The sequence below is a fragment of the Myxocyprinus asiaticus genome, chromosome 40 (genome assembly GCF_019703515.2).
Source record: "Myxocyprinus asiaticus isolate MX2 ecotype Aquarium Trade chromosome 40, UBuf_Myxa_2, whole genome shotgun sequence".
Lineage (NCBI taxonomy): Eukaryota > Metazoa > Chordata > Actinopteri > Cypriniformes > Catostomidae > Myxocyprinus > Myxocyprinus asiaticus.
In genome coordinates, this window is record NC_059383.1 from 26,007,701 (window position 1) to 26,025,513 (window position 17,813).

Below are 17,813 nucleotides of genomic sequence, written 5' to 3' on the forward strand. Positions count from 1 at the left end.
GTGTTTTCCCCTGTCCCCAGTGACCTGGCATCGGATTATGACGAGCTGCCTAGAATAGCATTTCCAAACGGTTCTTTGGTACCAACAACAGGTTTGTATCTTCCTTTGTGTGAATGTCCTGTGTCACTCTGTACATCGATCTTTTATAATTGAAAAATATGGATATGTGAGTATGATGCATGGCTGAAACACTGACCATTAATCACTATCACTTGGTTAAATGCCTGCCTCATGGTTTCCTCTCACGACTGCTCTTCCGGGAAATCCCTTCTGGGAACTCCCTAAGGGCGGGGGAGGATGACACCTCCCCTTCCCCAGTGCCAGCCTGACACGAAGCAGCAGCCGCAGACGGCCCAGGCCACGCCTCCCCAGCCAGCGCTTCGCACATCCCACACGTTTCACTTTCTCACAGGACCCATCCGTACACAACCCCTTCAATAATGATCGAAAAACCAGGACAATTAGTTCCCAAAATTAGCAGATGGTTGAGGCGAGGACTAACCACCGCCTCAGTATTATGCTTTTGTCCCCAGAATATTAACGTGACGGTCACTATAGGATAATCATGAATATCCCCGTGCACACACCTCACCTTTTCCCGATTATTTACCTCCAATGCCCCGTTTTGAACCAAGCATTGGTGAATGGAGGTTTGATTACAACCTGAATCCACCAAGGCTTGGTATGTACCCCCCTTAATACTCACGAGTATTTGGTACGTCCCTGCTCGATCAGGGGTGATCTGTGGGGTGACGGGGATCTGGATCATGGCTCCCACCTCATTACCGGGAACTGCTCTCGGACATGACCCAGCTCCCCGCAACTCCAGCACACCGGCCCAAGCCTCCCGCCAACACTCGTGGCAGCAGACTCCTTCGCCTGAGAGGAAGAGAGGGGGGAGACGGGGTTTGTTGGAGCAGGGAAACCCCATGACCGGGAAGCCGGTCTTGGGGGAATGTTCCAGTTTCCGGGGAAACGAAACCGGACGGAAGGACGGGGGGTGGGGGGGTGAACAGGGGAGGAGACATTAGAGGGAGAAAGGGGTGCTGGCCCCCGAATATGCTGCCAGATGGTCTTCCGCCAGCTGGACCGCTTCGTCCAGCGACACTGGTCGGTGGCACTGGACCCACTTGGCTATCCCCTTCAGCAACTGGGAGACGAACTGCTCCAGCACCACCAGACTGATGACATCCTCGGCATTGCTGTCCTCCTTGGCCAGCACCCACCGCCAGCAGGCATCACGGAGCCGCTGGGCAAAGGCGAACGGGCAGCCGACCTCGCTCAGCGTCAAGGAGCGGAAACGCTGGCAGTGTTCTTCTGGGCTGCGGCCGACCCTTTGCAAGTTCTTCAGCACTGAGTAGTCTAGGAGGTTGGTGACCAGAAGCTGTTGCAGAATCTGAGCTTCCCTGGTCAGCAGCGGCAGAAGATGGACCGCCCACTGTTCCGGTGGTCATTTCAGAGCTTCGGAGGTGTGCTCGAAGAGCTCCAGGTATGCCTCCGGATCATCTTGAGGCCCCATCTTGGTTATCAACACGTGGGGGTGCACTGCTGCTGGGGACGTGGCGATGGCCACCCCCTCCTGGGGTATTAAGCTCTGCAGTACCTGCCAGTCCTCCTCCTGGGCCCGAAGGAGCACCTCAAAACGCTGCTGTTGCTCTCTGCAAAGATCCATGAGGGCCTGGTGTTGGCCCTGGTGGATGCTGGCAAGGGACCGGAAGACTTCCTCCAGCGGTGACAACTCCATGACAGCATATCATCCTTCCTCTAATCCCTGGGTTTCGGCACCAGTGTAACAAGTTCAAGGAACGAGGAAGCGGGAGACGGCGAATTCAACTCAAAGGTAAATTTATTAATAACACAAAACATGTTCGCTTGAATGCGCAATGGTGTAGCTTCTGATAAATTAATCAGTAGGTTATTTTATGGAAACGGCAGCGGCCAACACACACGTAGCTAGTCAGCTGGGTTCTCACTCTCTCACATAAAAGTGGTCTGGCCCCTTTTATTTCCCCCGTCTCTCACTGCGAACATAGAAACAGCAATTACCAGCAATTCATCTCAGATGAAAACCCTTACCGCTTCCTCTCTCCCCAGACGAACACTCGACCACGCCCTCGCCTCCACACTCAGCATTACTGTTGACTCTCCATCACCCTGTCAGGATATATAATCTCAAACCCTCACACTTCCAATTTCAATTGCCCACTTATTGGCAATCCATCATATCTGTGATAGGTCTGTCAAAGGCCATTAGCCCAGGAGCTGCCAACCTCTCTCTCGCTCTCTCTCTGTGTCTCTCTCTCTCAGGAAGCACTGTACTCTCCAATTGATGGGCTCACAGGACCAACCATTATGACCTGGAGGGTTTCATGGCTGCAGTGGAAAAGATTCCTTTTATTTCTCTCTTTCTTAAATTCTCACTGCCAAGTTTGCCACTTGTGGCAAAGTTTAAAGGGAAGTAGATGATAGGTCTGTCAAAGGCCATTAGCCCAGGAGCTGCTAACCTCTCTCTCTCTCTCTTTCTCACAGGAGGCACAGTACTCTCCAATTGATGGGCTCACAGGACCAACCATTATGGCCTGGAGGGTTTGATGGCTGCAGCAGAAAAGATTCCATTTATTTCCCCCTTTCTTTAATTCTCACTCTCTCTGCTAAGTTTGCCATTTGTGGCAAAGTTTAAAGGGAAATAGAGATGAACCAGACATACTACCATGCTGTGGCAAAGTTTTACATTTATGGCAAAGATTAAAGGGAAGTTGAGATGCAGCAGACATCCTAAAACATTGATGCAACGTTTGCCATTCATGGCAAAGTTCTGAAGGGAAGTGGAGATGCAGCAAACATACTAACAAATGTTACATTTATATATGAATGAAGGTTACATTTATATAGCACTTTTCTGATACTACACTCAAAGTGCTTTACAATGTGTACAGGGGACTCTCCTCAATCACCACCAGTGTAAAGCATCCACCTGGACAATGTGACGGCAGCCATTGTGTGCCAGTATGCTCACCACACACCAGCTAATGATGGAGAGGAGAGATTGAAGTGATAGAGCCAATTAATGGATGGGAATTATTAGGAGGCCATGACTGAGATGGGCCAATGGGGGGAACTTGGCGAGGACACCAAGGTTACACCCCTACTCTTTACGAGAAGTGCCCTGGGACTTTTAATGACCACAGAGAGTCAGGAACTTGGTTTAACGTCTCATTAAAAGGATGGTGCCTCTTTACAGTATAGTGTCACCGTCACTATACTGGGGCATTAGGACACACAGACTTCAGGGTGAGCACCCCCTTCTGGTCTCACTAACACTTCAAGCAGCAACCTTAGTTTTCCCCAGGAGGTCTCACATCCTGGTACTGACCAGGCTCAACCCTGCTTAGCTTAAGTGGGAAACCAGTTTGAGCTACAGTACAGGGTTATATGGCTGCTGGCCATATCCCTTTAAACTTTGGCTTTGTGGCAAAGTTTGAAGGGAAATGGAGATGCAGCAAATGTACTACAACACTGTTGTAAAGTTAACCTTTTGTGGCAAAGTTTATAGGGAAGTGGAGATGCAACAAATGTACTGCAACATTGTGGCAATGTTTAAAGGGAAGAAGATGCAGCAAATGTACTACAACATTGTTGTAAAGTTAACCATTTGCGGCAAAGTTTATAGGGAAGTGGAGATGCAACAAATATACTACAACACTGTTATAAAGTTAACCTATTGTGGCAAAGTTTATAGGGAAGTGGAGATGCAACAAATGTACTACAACATTGTAGCAAATTTTACCATTCTTGGCAAAGTTTATAGGGAAGGGGAGATGCAGCAAATGTACTGCAACTTTTTGGCAAAATTTGCCATTTATGGCAAAGTTCAAAGGGAAGTGGAGATGCAGCAGGCATACAACAGACCTAAAAAAGACACATATTTGTCATACAAGCCTGTTGCAACACCTGCAAAGTGAGGAGACAGCTCTGAACAGTGCCGTGGCTTAAGACAGGTCTAATGATGACAGCAAACTGTGTGTACGAGAGATCAGTGAGCAGTGTCCTCAATCTCATTTTCACTCTCTGAAAAATGACAATTTACTGTTGCCTCTTCATGCTTCATCTCCCTCAGGCACAGCAAGCCAGAAAAAGAGGGAGAGCGAGCGAGAGAGTCACTGTAAGACAGATGAATGCATCTTACTAAAGCCACAATCAGAAGTGATTTCAGCAGTCCACATCCAGCACTCTTCACTGCTGGTGGCCGCCAAGACCATTTCTGTTCATCTATGTGCAAATGAGCGACGGGTCTGGCACAGCGTGCCAATCTTGTCCCATGGCTCGGCCTCATTGAGTCGGAGCGGAGGAGCCAAAGGAACAACAGAGCCCTGAGTTCAGTGTGAAAGAGAATGGCATGACTGTATTAATCAAAAGAAGGGGCACAAAGGTCAGCCCCATACCATCTCTCATACTCATAAAAATTGAGAGATGCTAGTAATCTCACAGGGTTCGGCTGTGGGAGGAGTTGGGTGGAAATAATAAAGCCAAGGTGCTGAGAGAGTACTTTGGAAGAAATGATTTTGAGGTCACAGATGTCATTGACTCTCCATAACTTTGAAGGGAAGGAACTGGATTTTTCTCCAGGAAAAAATGCTGCAGCAGGCAGCCGGACAGCAGGCAATTTGATGTTAGCAGTGGAACTGTGTGGCCAGCAATGGCATTCAGTGGTCATTTGATAATAGGAATTAACTTTACCTGCTCTCTCTCAAAAATTTCCCGCAAATGCTCCAAACCCAAACTCTTCAGGAACTGACTGATGTTCATGTCCAGAATTGCAACTAGAGAGAAAACAAATCCCCACGTTAACTCTATTAACTTTATTATCTTTACAAATTAGGGCTGTCAATCAATAAAAACCGAAACGGATTAATCGCATATCAATATTTGCTGAGAAAAGCCAAAGACATCACATTTCTGAGGCAGACAGGTAAAGTGTTGAATAGACATTACATAAAGTTGCTCTAGAAGCCAATACATTGTTTTTTTTTTCCTCATATGGTTAAACATAGGCCTATGACTGGCCCACAGAAAACTATTTTATAATCTGTCTGAGGTAAACTTGAGGTAGAATGTGCCATTCACACAAGAAATTCCTTAAGGAATTTGTCAAATGTTGCGTTATTATTTTATATTAATAAAAATAAGAATCGTACCAAATTAACTTGTCGAACTGACAATTCTACTACAAATACCTTATTTACATGAAAAAGTATTACTGTAAAATGATTTAAAGTGAGGTGTTTTGGAGCTACTCACTTTCTCCCTCCTTCCTCTCTGATCCAGTGGCCCCATCAGCAGGGCCCGAGGCCCCAGACACAGCCAATTCTGCTATGGGTCCGGCCAGATTGTCTATGCTGCTAGCAGCAGACAGGCAGGAGGGTGTGGATGCTGGAGATATGACAGAGGCACTGACCACTGTAGCCTGTGGCTTAAAACAACTAGGAAGGGCTTCAGGGGGCATGGCATCAATCAGCAGTGCCCGGATATCATCAGCCTAGAGATGAAAAATTAAGTGGTGCATCAAGAAAAAAAAAAACACAAGTTTTTAAACGGTATCTGATTTGTTCTAAAGACAACTAATCATATCATCTAATTCTGGTTACACTTGGTGTTAATATCAATCTTCGGTGATTCAATCACAATAGGTCAGCCAAGAAAAAGATTGCAATTTACACCTGGTGGTATCATGCGTTTCAGATGTGTTTTCTGTGACCACTTGTAATCAGATTTAAGACTACATACATCACTTACCATGTCAGTGCGGAAACAGCATTTTGATACAGCACAAAAAGGTCAATTAAACTGTATTGAATGAACTTTGGACGATCTGTGCCAATGCATGTTGATTTCAGAGATAATGAAGACGTGTTAAGCATGATTATGTGTGGGCTTTTACAATTATTTTCTGATTGGATGGTTGTTTTTGTAATAAATAATGTAAAACACCTGTTTTAGTACAATGACTGATAGATTGATTTAGTTCATTGATATACAGATAGACAATGACAGATAGAAAATAAAAAAAATAAAGAATTAAATTAAGACATTGTGCATGCTACATTACATTACTAACTGAGAATATGTCACTTGGGTCATTCAAGGGTGTGTGAATTCTGCAACGAGGGACAAAAGTGTTGAGTTCTAATTTCGGAGCACATGTCAGCGGAGGTGTTTTAGGAAGGGGCATATTTTACCTTTTACACTTCACCTGTAATGTGTGCTACTATTAACATAATACCCCCAGTGAGGAAATTTTTTTTTACCTGGGATAGCAGCAGTGGTGGGAGGGGGCAGAGGTAAGAGAGGTTTAATGCAGGGAGCTGCATTTAGAAAATTACCCCATTAAAATCAAACTGCACATGTGAGCGATTCTTTCGTTATTCTCTGCTGTTTTCTCATAACAGAAAAAGCATGAAGCGCAGCCGTGTCAATTTAAACAGTAATAAAAAATAACTACAACTAATTGTCGGGACAAAAGGCATCTCGACTATAACTTCCTTGGGACACGGTTTGTAAAATCGGGACTGTCCTGGTTTTAGAAGGACGTCTGGTCACCCTATACTAATACAATGTGGTCACGTGTTTCTGGATGTCTCTTAAGGTTTGAGTGATTGGATAAAACATTTTTGACCCCGTCTACATCCGTATTTTTCGCTGTCCACTTCTGAACGCATCACCCAAGACAGATGTTAATATGAGGTGTAAAAAGAGTATGATTCATGTTAGAATACCAGGCCACTTGGGAGAGGGTATAAATTATATGGAAGATCTACATGGCATTAGTTTAGCTTCTTGCTCTAGAAATGAACTATAAAAGCTTAGAGCAGCTGTATCATAAGCACCTTGCATGAGCACAGCCACTGGAGCCCACTTACTAAAGGTTACAGCAGCATTACCTTTTGGTTTGCACAAGCATAAACACAGGAGACGCAGCTCAGCTTATGTGTTTAGAAGATAAATGTCCCAATTTCTCAGTATAGTCTATGCCACCTGAACCATTTCAGATCTTAAAACCAGAACAAACAATCCAGCAGAGCATAAAACTTTATAGGTTATAAAAGTCCCTGGTCTGATATTGGTTTAAACTGGTCTATATCTAGATATGGAAATATGTAGCTTTGCACAAGAGATGTTAATATATATGCACTTAAATAATTAGTTCACCCAAAAATAACAATTTTGTCAATATCAATCACTCTCATGTCATTCCAACCTCGTATGACATTCTTTCTTCTGTGAAACACATAAGGAGATGTTAGGCAGAATGTTTGGGAGTGACAGCCTCAGTCACTATCACTGTATGGAAAAAAGATGCAATGAAAGTGAATGGTGACTGAGGCTAACATTCTGCCTAACATCTTTTGTGTTCCATGGAAGAAAGAAAGTCAAAGGGTCTGGAACAACATGAGGGTGAGTAAATGAAGACAGAACCTTCATTTTGGAGTGAACTTTCACTTTCAATGTCCATAAATGTGAATCTGTGCGAGAGTGTGATAGGATGTGTGTATTACCGTTGCCAAGTCCAGTGGCGTCTGACCCTCCTGATTCTTCATGGTGGGGTCGGCCCCGTGGGCCAGCAGCAGAGCACAGAGCTGGGTGCGCCCCTTCTGTGCAGCCTCATGGAGAGGGGTAAAGGCCCATTTATCAGTGGCATTTACACAGGTGTTATACTTGATCAGCAGGGCTGCAATATCCACATGCTGGGAGGAAGACACAAGCTTATTACTAACTAAATTATTGTTGCTTTAACCCACAATCTTTAAGGCCTGGCTGTTAAACCAGGTAGTCTCTAACATAGTTCTATTTTATTAAAACAAGAATTTCTTGCCTTGATGGATTGTTGTTTAACCCTTTAATTCATGAATTATTAAAGACTCCATGAAATCCCTGGACTAATAGCTTTCTTTCCTGTGTTTATGTCAAAGCGCTCTTGCGTTTTTTTTGTTTGTTTTTTTTAAATAGCCTTAAGGCTTTAGTGGTGCAGCACAAATCTTGAATATGCCACAAAAATCAGTTTTTGATTTCATGGGGTTTTCAAGTACGAATAAGACATTAAGGTTTCTTATACACTGGCGGCCAAACGTTAGGAATAATGTACAGATTTTGCTCTTATGGGAAGAAATTGGTACTTTTATTCACCAAACTGAATTCAACTGCATTCAACTAATCACAATGTATAGTCAGGACATTAATAACGTGAAAAATTACTAAAACAATTTGAAAAAAATGTTCAAAACTTCTTAAACTACTTCAAAGAGTTCTCATCAAAAAATCCTCTACGTGCATCAATAACAGCTTTGCAGATCCTTGGCATTCTAGCTGTCAGTTTGTCCAGATACTCAGGTGACATTTCAGCCCACGCTTCCTGTAGCACTTGCCATAGATGTGTCTGTCTTGTCAGGCACTTCTCATGCACCTTACAGTCTAGCTGATTCCACAAAAGCTCCATGGGGTTAAGATCCATAACACACTTTTCCAATTATCTGTTGTCCAATGTCTGAGTTTCTTTGCCCATTCTAACCTTTTCTTTTTGTTTTTCTGTTTCAAAAGTGGCTTTTTCTTTGCAGGCCTTCCCATAAGGCCTGCACCCCTGAGTCTTCTCTTTACTGTTGTACATGAAACTGGTGTTGAGGACATTTGAGGCGTCTATTTCTCAAAATAGAGACTCTGATGTACTTATCCTCTTGTTTAGTGGTACATCTTCCACATCTCTTTCTGTCCTTGTTAGAGCCAGTTGTCCTTTGTCTTTGAAGACTGTAGTGTACACCTTTATATGAAATCTTCAGTTTTTTGGAAATTTCAAGCATTGTATAACCCTCATTCCTCAAAACAATGATTGACTGATGAGTTTCTAGAGAAAGCTGTTTTTTTTTTTTTGTTGTTGTTGCCATTTTTGACCTAATATTGACCTTAAGACATACCAGTCTATTGCATACTGTGGCAACTCAAAAACAAACACAAAGACAATGTTAAGCTTCATTTAACGAACCAGTATGGCCATTCTCTGTTGATCTCTCTCATCAACAAGGCATTTCCGTCCACAGAACTGCCACTCACTGGATGTTTTATTGTTTTTGGCACCATTCGGAGTAAATTCTAGAGACTGCTATGCGTGAAAATCCCAGGAGATCAGCAGTTACAGAAATACTCAAACCAGCCCATCTGGCACCAACAATCACGCCACGGTCCAAATCAACTGAGATCACATTTTTTTCCCCAATCTCCTGACCCGCATCTTCATGCTTTTATGCACTTCACTGCTGCCACACGATTAGCTGATTAGATAATCGCAAGGATGACTGTTGGTGCTCCTGGGACTTTCACACACAACAGTCTCTAGAATTTACTCAGAATTGTGCCAAAAACAAAAAACATCCAGTGAGTGGCAGTTCTGTGGATGGAAATGCCTTGTTGATGTGAGAGTTCAACAGAGAATGGCCATACTGGTTCGAACTGAGAAAGTTGGCGCTGTTTTGGCGGCACGAGGGGGACCTACACAATATTAGGCAGGTAGTTTTAATGCTGTGGCTGATCAGTGTATATATATATATATACTGTATATACACTGTATGTACACTGCTGTTCACAAATTTGGGGTCACTGACTGAAATGTTTCTCATGATCTTAAAAACCTTGTGATCTGAAGGCGTATGCTTAAATGTTTCAAATGAGTTTTGTAGACAAAAATATAATTGTGCCAACATATTAATTGATTGCATTACAAAACTAAAATTGTATAAAAAATAAATAAATAAAAAAGGTTTTTGAAATGGATGACTTTACTGAAAAATAATGAAAAACAGCCAATAAGTGCCAGGCATAGATGGGAACTCCTTTAATACTGTTTAAAAAGCATCCCATCTTGATTCTTCAAGAAGTTGGCTAAAATATAACATAGTTTTGATTTATTTTGGATTTTGTTTAGTCACAGCATAATTCCCATTTCCATTCTATTACATAGTTTTGATGACTTTACTATTATTCTAAAATGTGATTTAAAAAAAAAAAAAAAATTTAAATAAAGAATAAGTGACCCTAAACTTTTGACCGGTAGAGTGTGTGTGTGTGTGTATATATATATATATATTCCAAAATGTATTACATGTATTAAAGTGTTACACGTGTCAACTTCAACAGACAGGTGAAGATAGAAAATATTTCAGAATTACTGGAGATTCATTTTGAGTTTTTATGTATAAAACTCAAAGACATATAAAAAAGGAAAGACAATCCCTCATGGTGGTTTGGATGTAACATCACAACCTGAATGGGTAAAAATGAGTTGTAAAAATCTGTACACATTAAGTTAAACTCAATCAATCCAAACATCTCTAAGGCAAAAAAAAAACAAAAAAAAAAAACAGCGGACTAATCTCCCGTTTATACTGGTGAGACTCAAAGGCATTTGAGATTTAATGGCATTCCAGTGCTGTTCTCAACAGCGCTGGAGAGCAAAGGACAAAACAAGCTCAGTTTTGGTTTGTGTGTGGCTGAGCTGTCCTGAGCTGGCCTCCAGTCAGCGGCAGTGTTTGCAGAGCACTGACAGCCTCTACACAAACAGGCCGCTTATGAACAGAGGGAGGTGCACTCAAGGTCAGCCAGCATCGGCCGGCCGCCAGCCCTCCTCTAACCAATCAACAGTGCCCATGCCATCTGCCACCTCCGACACAGCCAATCAGAATCTCCATGGTCCAGCAGCAGAATTTCTGTTTCTTGGATGCCAACTGTAGTGTATCTGAGTGTGGTCAAGGTCTGGCCAATAAATCAAGTTCTGATTAGGGCTGGGCAATATAGCACCTAAATATTTTTCAGCCTTTATGTCAATAATTAAAATACATTTCAATATTTAAGTATTTGTTCTGACATGGTCTAAAATCTTTTTTTTTTTCAATCATAGATTCAAAGTTAACAGATAATCATAATCAAGGCTGTTAGATTCATGTTATATTTACCAACACATATTCTTACTAAAACAGTTTAAGGAATATTCTGGGTTAGGGCTGTGCGATATGGCAAAAAAAATAAAATCTTGATTTTTATCAAACTTATGGACGATTCACTATTCTATTTTTTCAACTTTGAAATGTACCCCAACATGTTTCAGATTGTATGTTCTTTACTAGAATGCAAGGCAACCTGGATTTTCAGGTGTGCAAAATTGTTTACAAATGCACCACAGGGGGAAGTTGGCAACAGAGTGTAAATGTAAAATAAATAAAAATCTAATAAACCCAGATGTTCAGAAATAATTGAATAAGAAAACTAATAAATATAGTTACATATATAGTTATATATATATATATATATATATATATATATATATATATATATATATATATAGTTATACAAAATAATTCTTAGCCAGTGTAGGTATTCATTTGATCTAAACCAAGTCTATCTAGAAAGTTATCTAGAAATCAATATCTATAAATGATCAAGTTTATCTAGAAAGTACTCACTGTATATCAAACAATTTGTGTATATATTCATAAACCCCTGCAGATAGAGACATGCCATCTAGTGGTTCACGCTGAGCAGCGCAGAAATGTGAAATAATTTATCATTACAATTCAGCTAGCAAAGTTTGTCAAAATGATTGCTTGCCAAATGTTTGCTATAGATGTGGTACACTTGAAACACATCACAGAACAAAGCAATAATTAGCAATCTATCTGAATCATCGTGGCAAAAGGAGCGGCAGATGTTTGAGTCTCCCATATATAACCTCTCCATGATTTGAAATGAAGAGACCATAACTATCACGTAATTAATGCTTTTTTATGGGTAAAAAGAAAAGAAAGGAGACCGTTCATCAATATGCACACGCCAAGGCCAGTTATGGTCTTAAGCCGGTGTGTACCTGCATGATGGACGAAGCTGATCTTCAATCACACTGTGTACAATCGTACTGGGAATATTACTGCTGTCTTTTATATCAGTCTCCATGATGTTAACCTGTCACGTTCATTTGGAGCGCTCCACACACATGAAGTTGATCAGATCGGGAGCGGCATTAAGACAAGCACATTTTCTCTTCCTTATTCAGCCTTTGATGGATTTGCAATGTATCTAACTTTACTGTTTGCAATATTTTGTGCAAAATCTCAATTTCTCGATTTAAAAATGTCAAAACGCAAATTCGAATTAATCTGAAAAATCGCCCAGCCCTATTCCGGGTTCAATACAAGTTAAGCTCAGTCGACAGAATTTGTGGCATAATGTTGATTACAACAACAACAACAAAAAATTAAGACTCATCCCTCCTTTTCTTTAAAAAAAAGCAAAAATGGTGGTTACTGTGAAGGACTTACAATGCAATGAATGGGGCCAATTTCTGGAGGGTTTAAAAACAGAAATGTGAAGCATATCATTTTTAAAATGTTAAAACTCCTGCATTTATTTCAGTTTTTTTAAATGGTAGTTTTTACAGTCATTTTAGGGTTTGTTGATATTACATCGTCATGGCAACGAAGATGTAAAATTGGCCAGAATGTTCCACAGAAAAGTAAGTGATTTTATCACACTAAAATCATGTTAACACGAATATTGTTTACTGTTTATATGAAACAGTGAGTATTTTAACATAAAAAAAAATTGGCCCCATTCACTTCCATTGTAAGTGCCTCACATAATATTATGCTACAAATACTGATGATTGAGCTTAACTTTTATTGAACCCGGAACATTCCTTTAAATGCGATGCGTAAATTAGTAATTTAACACGTTATGTTTATTCCTATAAATTTGTGTATTCCCATAATTGCAAGTTACGAGATAACAAGAAATATTTTTAATTGTTAAATAAAAAGCACATTAATATCATTGTGATAATTTACAATCCACTTAATTTTATATCAGCAGCAAATAATCTTGTAAATATCATAAATATTTGATATATCGCCCAGCAATGTGTTGAGGGCCAAAAGCCTGCCCAATAACTCCAGTTCTGATCCAGCATGCTTATGCAACCGCAATCTGCTCCCTACTATCTGCATGGTCTAATCACATCCGTAAAGACATCCAGAGGGCAGATGTTAGTAAATACCTCCAACAATCAACTAGCATCACCTCAAATGGGTTTCCCTGAATTGATTCCCCTTTTAAAATGATGAAAATCCAGTATTAGAAGCGTTTTGTGCACTGCGGATTAAGGAATGTCTGGGTTAAGGCTGGCAAATGGAATCATGTTAGTATCTGGGTTGTTTCTGAGTGGAAATGGAACTGAAACCACCTGAAAGAATTATGAGTCGCAGTGATGCATTAAAAGTGCATAAGCTGAGATACTGCTGGCAAGACCTCTAAAATGCCACACAAAAATGTTCTGCCGTCTCTAACATACAAAGATGCACAGACATTTTTGCATTTAGCAACACACAAATCTCCTGTGTCTGGATTTCAAGAACACGTACATCAATTGTTCAGCATTTACATCTGTTTGTGTTTGTCGGAGGTTCCCATCGCACTGTTCCCAGCCAGACCTGACATGACACTTGAGGCATGACATGTGTTGACTTAACAGATGTCTGTATGTGGTCCCTGTCACACTGAAATATGAGCTCTGTTCCAAAACCTAGTCAGCTGCCTATTGAGGCAGCCTTATAAAGCATCATAAGTGTTGTTCATGTGAAGGCTGCCTTTTAAGATACCTTTTTTGGCCAAATTCTAAATCAGCATCACATGTACCCTTCGCAGAGTGGAGATGGCAGGTGAGGCAAGAGAAATGCTAATAATTAATTTACTTACAATTCCTTTAATACTGAAAAAGTTTTGCTAAAAATGGTTTGGTGTGATTAAAAGTGGAATATTTTATGTACAGTATTTTTATGCTTCTTAAGTGCATAAGTATGGATGCATAAGTATCATGCCATTACACCCTTGCATCCCTACTGAAGGTGGCAGCTTACTAGGTTTTGTGACAAATCTATAGAATGTGTGTCAACTGGGAGTTCTTACTGCACTTACCCCGTACGAGGCTGCGTTGTGGAGGGGAATAAGGCCACCTTTGTCCTGTGCATTGACATCTGCCCCATGTTCAAGTAAGTACTCTGCTACCTCCAGATTGTTATAGCCAGCTGTGGAGAAATGATGCAAAGAAATGTAAATAAACATCAATAACATCAGGACACAAACCAATTGGTATAAATTTTAAGTTATTTATCCATATCACATGTTCGTTTCAGTGTTAAGGGTACTTTGAAACACTGACACCTGAAAAACATGAAGATCAATGGCAAAATTGCACTGGCCATTTTACAGAAAGGTCTGCTTCAAGTTCTTCTGATTCATCTTTGAAACCCTTAAAAGCGAAATGTTTAATTTCTGCATCACTAGAGAAATGGCAGAAATGTTTGTTACCAAACAGGCTTCCCAAACACTGCCACCAATGTTCGGACAAACAGACAGTTCTGCCCCAAACTCACGCCACTGGTTAAGCCAGAAGTTGACAGTTCTGCTAAAAAAAAACACTGGTTAGCTAATGTTGAAAGCACCACATTTGTCAATGAATTCTACCTACAAACAGCTTACAGTTGAATCTGCACATTCAAATGGGATTTGAGAAAGTGTTTTTGCATAGAAAACAAAGACATGCTTCATATGCTTTAACATCACGTATTATATTATGATGCCACTGGAGGCCAGCAGAAAGATTGCACTAATGACCCACTAAAAACACCATGATTTTAAGCATTCTCCTTTAAGCAAACTAGGCCAAAAACACTCACTAGGTCCACTGAACAAGCAGTCTTCCTTGGTTCCTTTTGCTCTTCCTCTGAGTTCCCAACACACGACTGCCTACAGGACCGTCGCTAATTAAAGCCCTCATCATTACAGGGTGCAGCCCTCTAATAATGCACAAACCTAGCCCTGAGAACTTCACTAATGAGAACATGTTCTCCATCTCACATATACACACTCAACCGTGAGCGCTGTGCTCATCAAACTCTTCCTGCAGGCTCTCCATTAACCAAAAGCAGCATTTCTTACTACTTTCTCACAGATCACTCATCTGTCTGGCTGTACCTTTCCTGTTCTCAGCTCCTTAAATCTTCAATCAGACAGTCAGTGTTTTTCTCATTTATATCATGGTTAGTCCCAGGATCAGACAGCACGCTCTCAGACCATCTACAGACCGTTCACTGACTGTCTGATGCTTCTTTCTCAATCTGGCAAGCTCTATTCTGATTGGATGACTCTATGCAACTTCCAGGAGTATCCATCCACCTAGAAATAAAGTTGTGTTTACATGGTATTGGAAAGCTACGGGGGATTTTGAGGATGAAATAATCACTGGATTTGCTAATGTTTTTAAGGTTAGCGACATCAAATCTTTGAAAGACATTCAGAGTTTTGTTTGAGGGACTTAACTAGATATCTATGAGCACAGCTGTATATTCCACTTTGTTTTCTGAGTTATGTCTGTGAAATAATCTGTACTTATTCGTTTTGGGCAGGTAAAAATTCTGATCACATAGTTTATAACCACTTAGGGTACAACAGGGCTAAAGGCACACCTTAAGGAAAATTTTATTTTTTTCTGGTCACAAAGTGTATCAAGATTCAAGAAATACATTATTTTAATTGAATATTGCATCATAATTTGTGTGAAAATATATAATTACTGAAGGTTGTTTTGAATAAACAAAAAAATAAAATAGGTGGCCAGGTATGGGGTAAAAGGCCCCCAAGGGGGTTATATTGATATAGTACTGATACCAGGGCAATAGTTACAGGGCATAATGTCAACTTGTGCATGTATTTTTAGGACAGCAAGATGCCTTTTGAGTAACAAATTACGATAATGCTTAAATTAACCACTTCATAAAAGGGTGTATAATTTCTTGTTCATTTCAATCACATTTGACATTTCATTACATCTCAAGTATTCTATTAACAAATTAATCTCCACTGTGTTTGGATCAGTCACTGTGATCTTTGAACATTTTTCATAACAAATCTAATTGCCCCTCTTAAGAAAACAATGTGTTTAATAGGGGCCTTTAGCCCATGCAACAGGTCGGCTTTTTACCCCAAATACTATCCTTTCACTTATTGGACAGTTATTGAATTTGTTTTCCGATATAATCACCTTGAACAAAATTGAAAATGATAAATAAGTATACATAAATTTGCAACATTTTAAAATGGTTAAATATTAAAACAAATTACCTCAAAATCAAACTTTATACATTACACACAATGACCTCAAAGAGCAGGAAAATTTTGCAGTGCATAGTGACAGACGTGTAGAGGAAAGTCCTGTGGAAGTTTTTGATGCTAGTTAGTGTTTTGGTAGAAATTAAAGATGCCTTTTACCCCGGGGAGCCTTTAGCTTCGTCGTAACCTACCATGTTTTCTGTACAAACATTTGCAGAGAATGCAGAGCCAATATTTAATTATTTTTTTCATGGCAGTGTATCACAGGCAAAAAGTCATAGGTGTTTGGAACAACATGGTCAATAAATGAATTTTCATTTTTGGGTGAACTATTCCTTTAAGTCGTTTAGTCAAATGTACATCATGATAAATGTTAGGTTTATGCTAAATGATAAGACTACTTGATATGGTATGTTAGCATGATGTAATGAAGTTGTGAAGCATCATCCCATGTAGTCAGTCAGAGCGAATGGCTCAGTGAGCGTCTTACGATTCTTCCCGCAGTCAAACAGCTGATGAGTGCCGTGTTCTCTAGGCAGGGGTCACAAGCACTACATTAGTCATGGCCCACTGCACTCTGGTGGAGATGGTGTACGTGTGCTAGCTGAAGTAAAAGTGAGTGTGAGTGTGTGCCTATTTCTCTGCCTGATGGTTAGGGCCATAACCCACCTGCTGCTGGCCTGGCCAAGCAAGATAAATGGACTGACCAGAGCGCTCAGCCCATCTGTTCAGTGACATTTGCTGGTCTGCGCTGTTCTGCACGCAGCACGTGTCCTGCTATGAGTCACTGAGATGGCTGTAGTGTACTGCAAATGAAAATCACACCCCGGACTCAGAGTGCAAGAGGCAGATCTTTTCAACATCCTCAGGCTTCTGGGTATTGTTCTTAAGCCTGTTCAGTGCCCTCAAGTTGTATTTGGACAGGGAGACAACACTTTTCATAATTTTGGCACTGTACGTCACCACAATGGGTTTGAAATGAAGCAATCAATATGTTATTGAAGTGCATACAGCCAGCTTTAATTTGAAGGTATTTACATCCAATTTGGGTGAAAGGTTTAGTTATTACAGCATTTCTTTTATACACAGACCCCCCATTTTCAGAGGCTCAAAAGTAATTGGATAATCGACTGGGAAGCTGTTTCATGGCCAGGTGTGGGTTGTTTCCAGGTTATTACATTAAAACATAAGCATTTAAAAGTTCTAGAGCTGATTTACAAAACAGAATTTGCATTTGGAAGCTGTTGCTGTAAACCCTCATTATGAGGTCCAAATCGCTGTCAATGCCAGCAAGCTGGCCATCATTAGGCTGAAAAAATTAATCTGTCAGATAGATAACAGAATCCTTGGGAGCGGCCAAATCAACAATTTGGTACATTCTTAAAAAGAAGGAACACACTGGTGAGCTCAGCAATACCTAAAGGCCTGGACGACCACAAAAATTCTTTCCTTGTTGAAGAAAAACCACTTTACAACATCAGTAATGTCAAGAACACTCTCCAGGAGGTAGGCATATCATTGTCAAAGTCTACAGTCAAGAGAAGACTTAAGCACAGAGGGTTTACCACAAGGTGCAAACCACTAGTGAGCCTCAAGGAAGGCCAGATTACACTTTG

The 17,813-nt window shown here is 40.7% G+C and overlaps 1 protein-coding gene across 5 annotated transcripts in view; it reads right to left on the bottom strand.

The window, feature by feature from the left end:
* The window catches only part of LOC127431296 (poly [ADP-ribose] polymerase tankyrase-1), a 158,373-nt gene that overhangs the window by 11,241 nt on the left and 129,319 nt on the right, over positions 1-17,813 (bottom strand). For 3 of the 5 annotated variants that reach the window (XM_051681679.1, XM_051681678.1, XM_051681677.1), the window contains 5 exons: positions 14,005-14,114; positions 7,554-7,742; positions 5,299-5,536; positions 4,738-4,820; positions 2,077-2,154 (listed from right to left, as the gene is read on the bottom strand). In XM_051681679.1, coding sequence (XP_051537639.1) covers positions 2,077-2,154; positions 4,738-4,820; positions 5,299-5,536; positions 7,554-7,742; positions 14,005-14,114 — 698 coding nt within the window. The remainder of the gene's footprint in view (positions 1-2,076; positions 2,155-4,737; positions 4,821-5,298; positions 5,537-7,553; positions 7,743-14,004; positions 14,115-17,813) is intronic. The other 2 variants (XM_051681681.1, XM_051681680.1) reach the window with 1 other exon arrangement.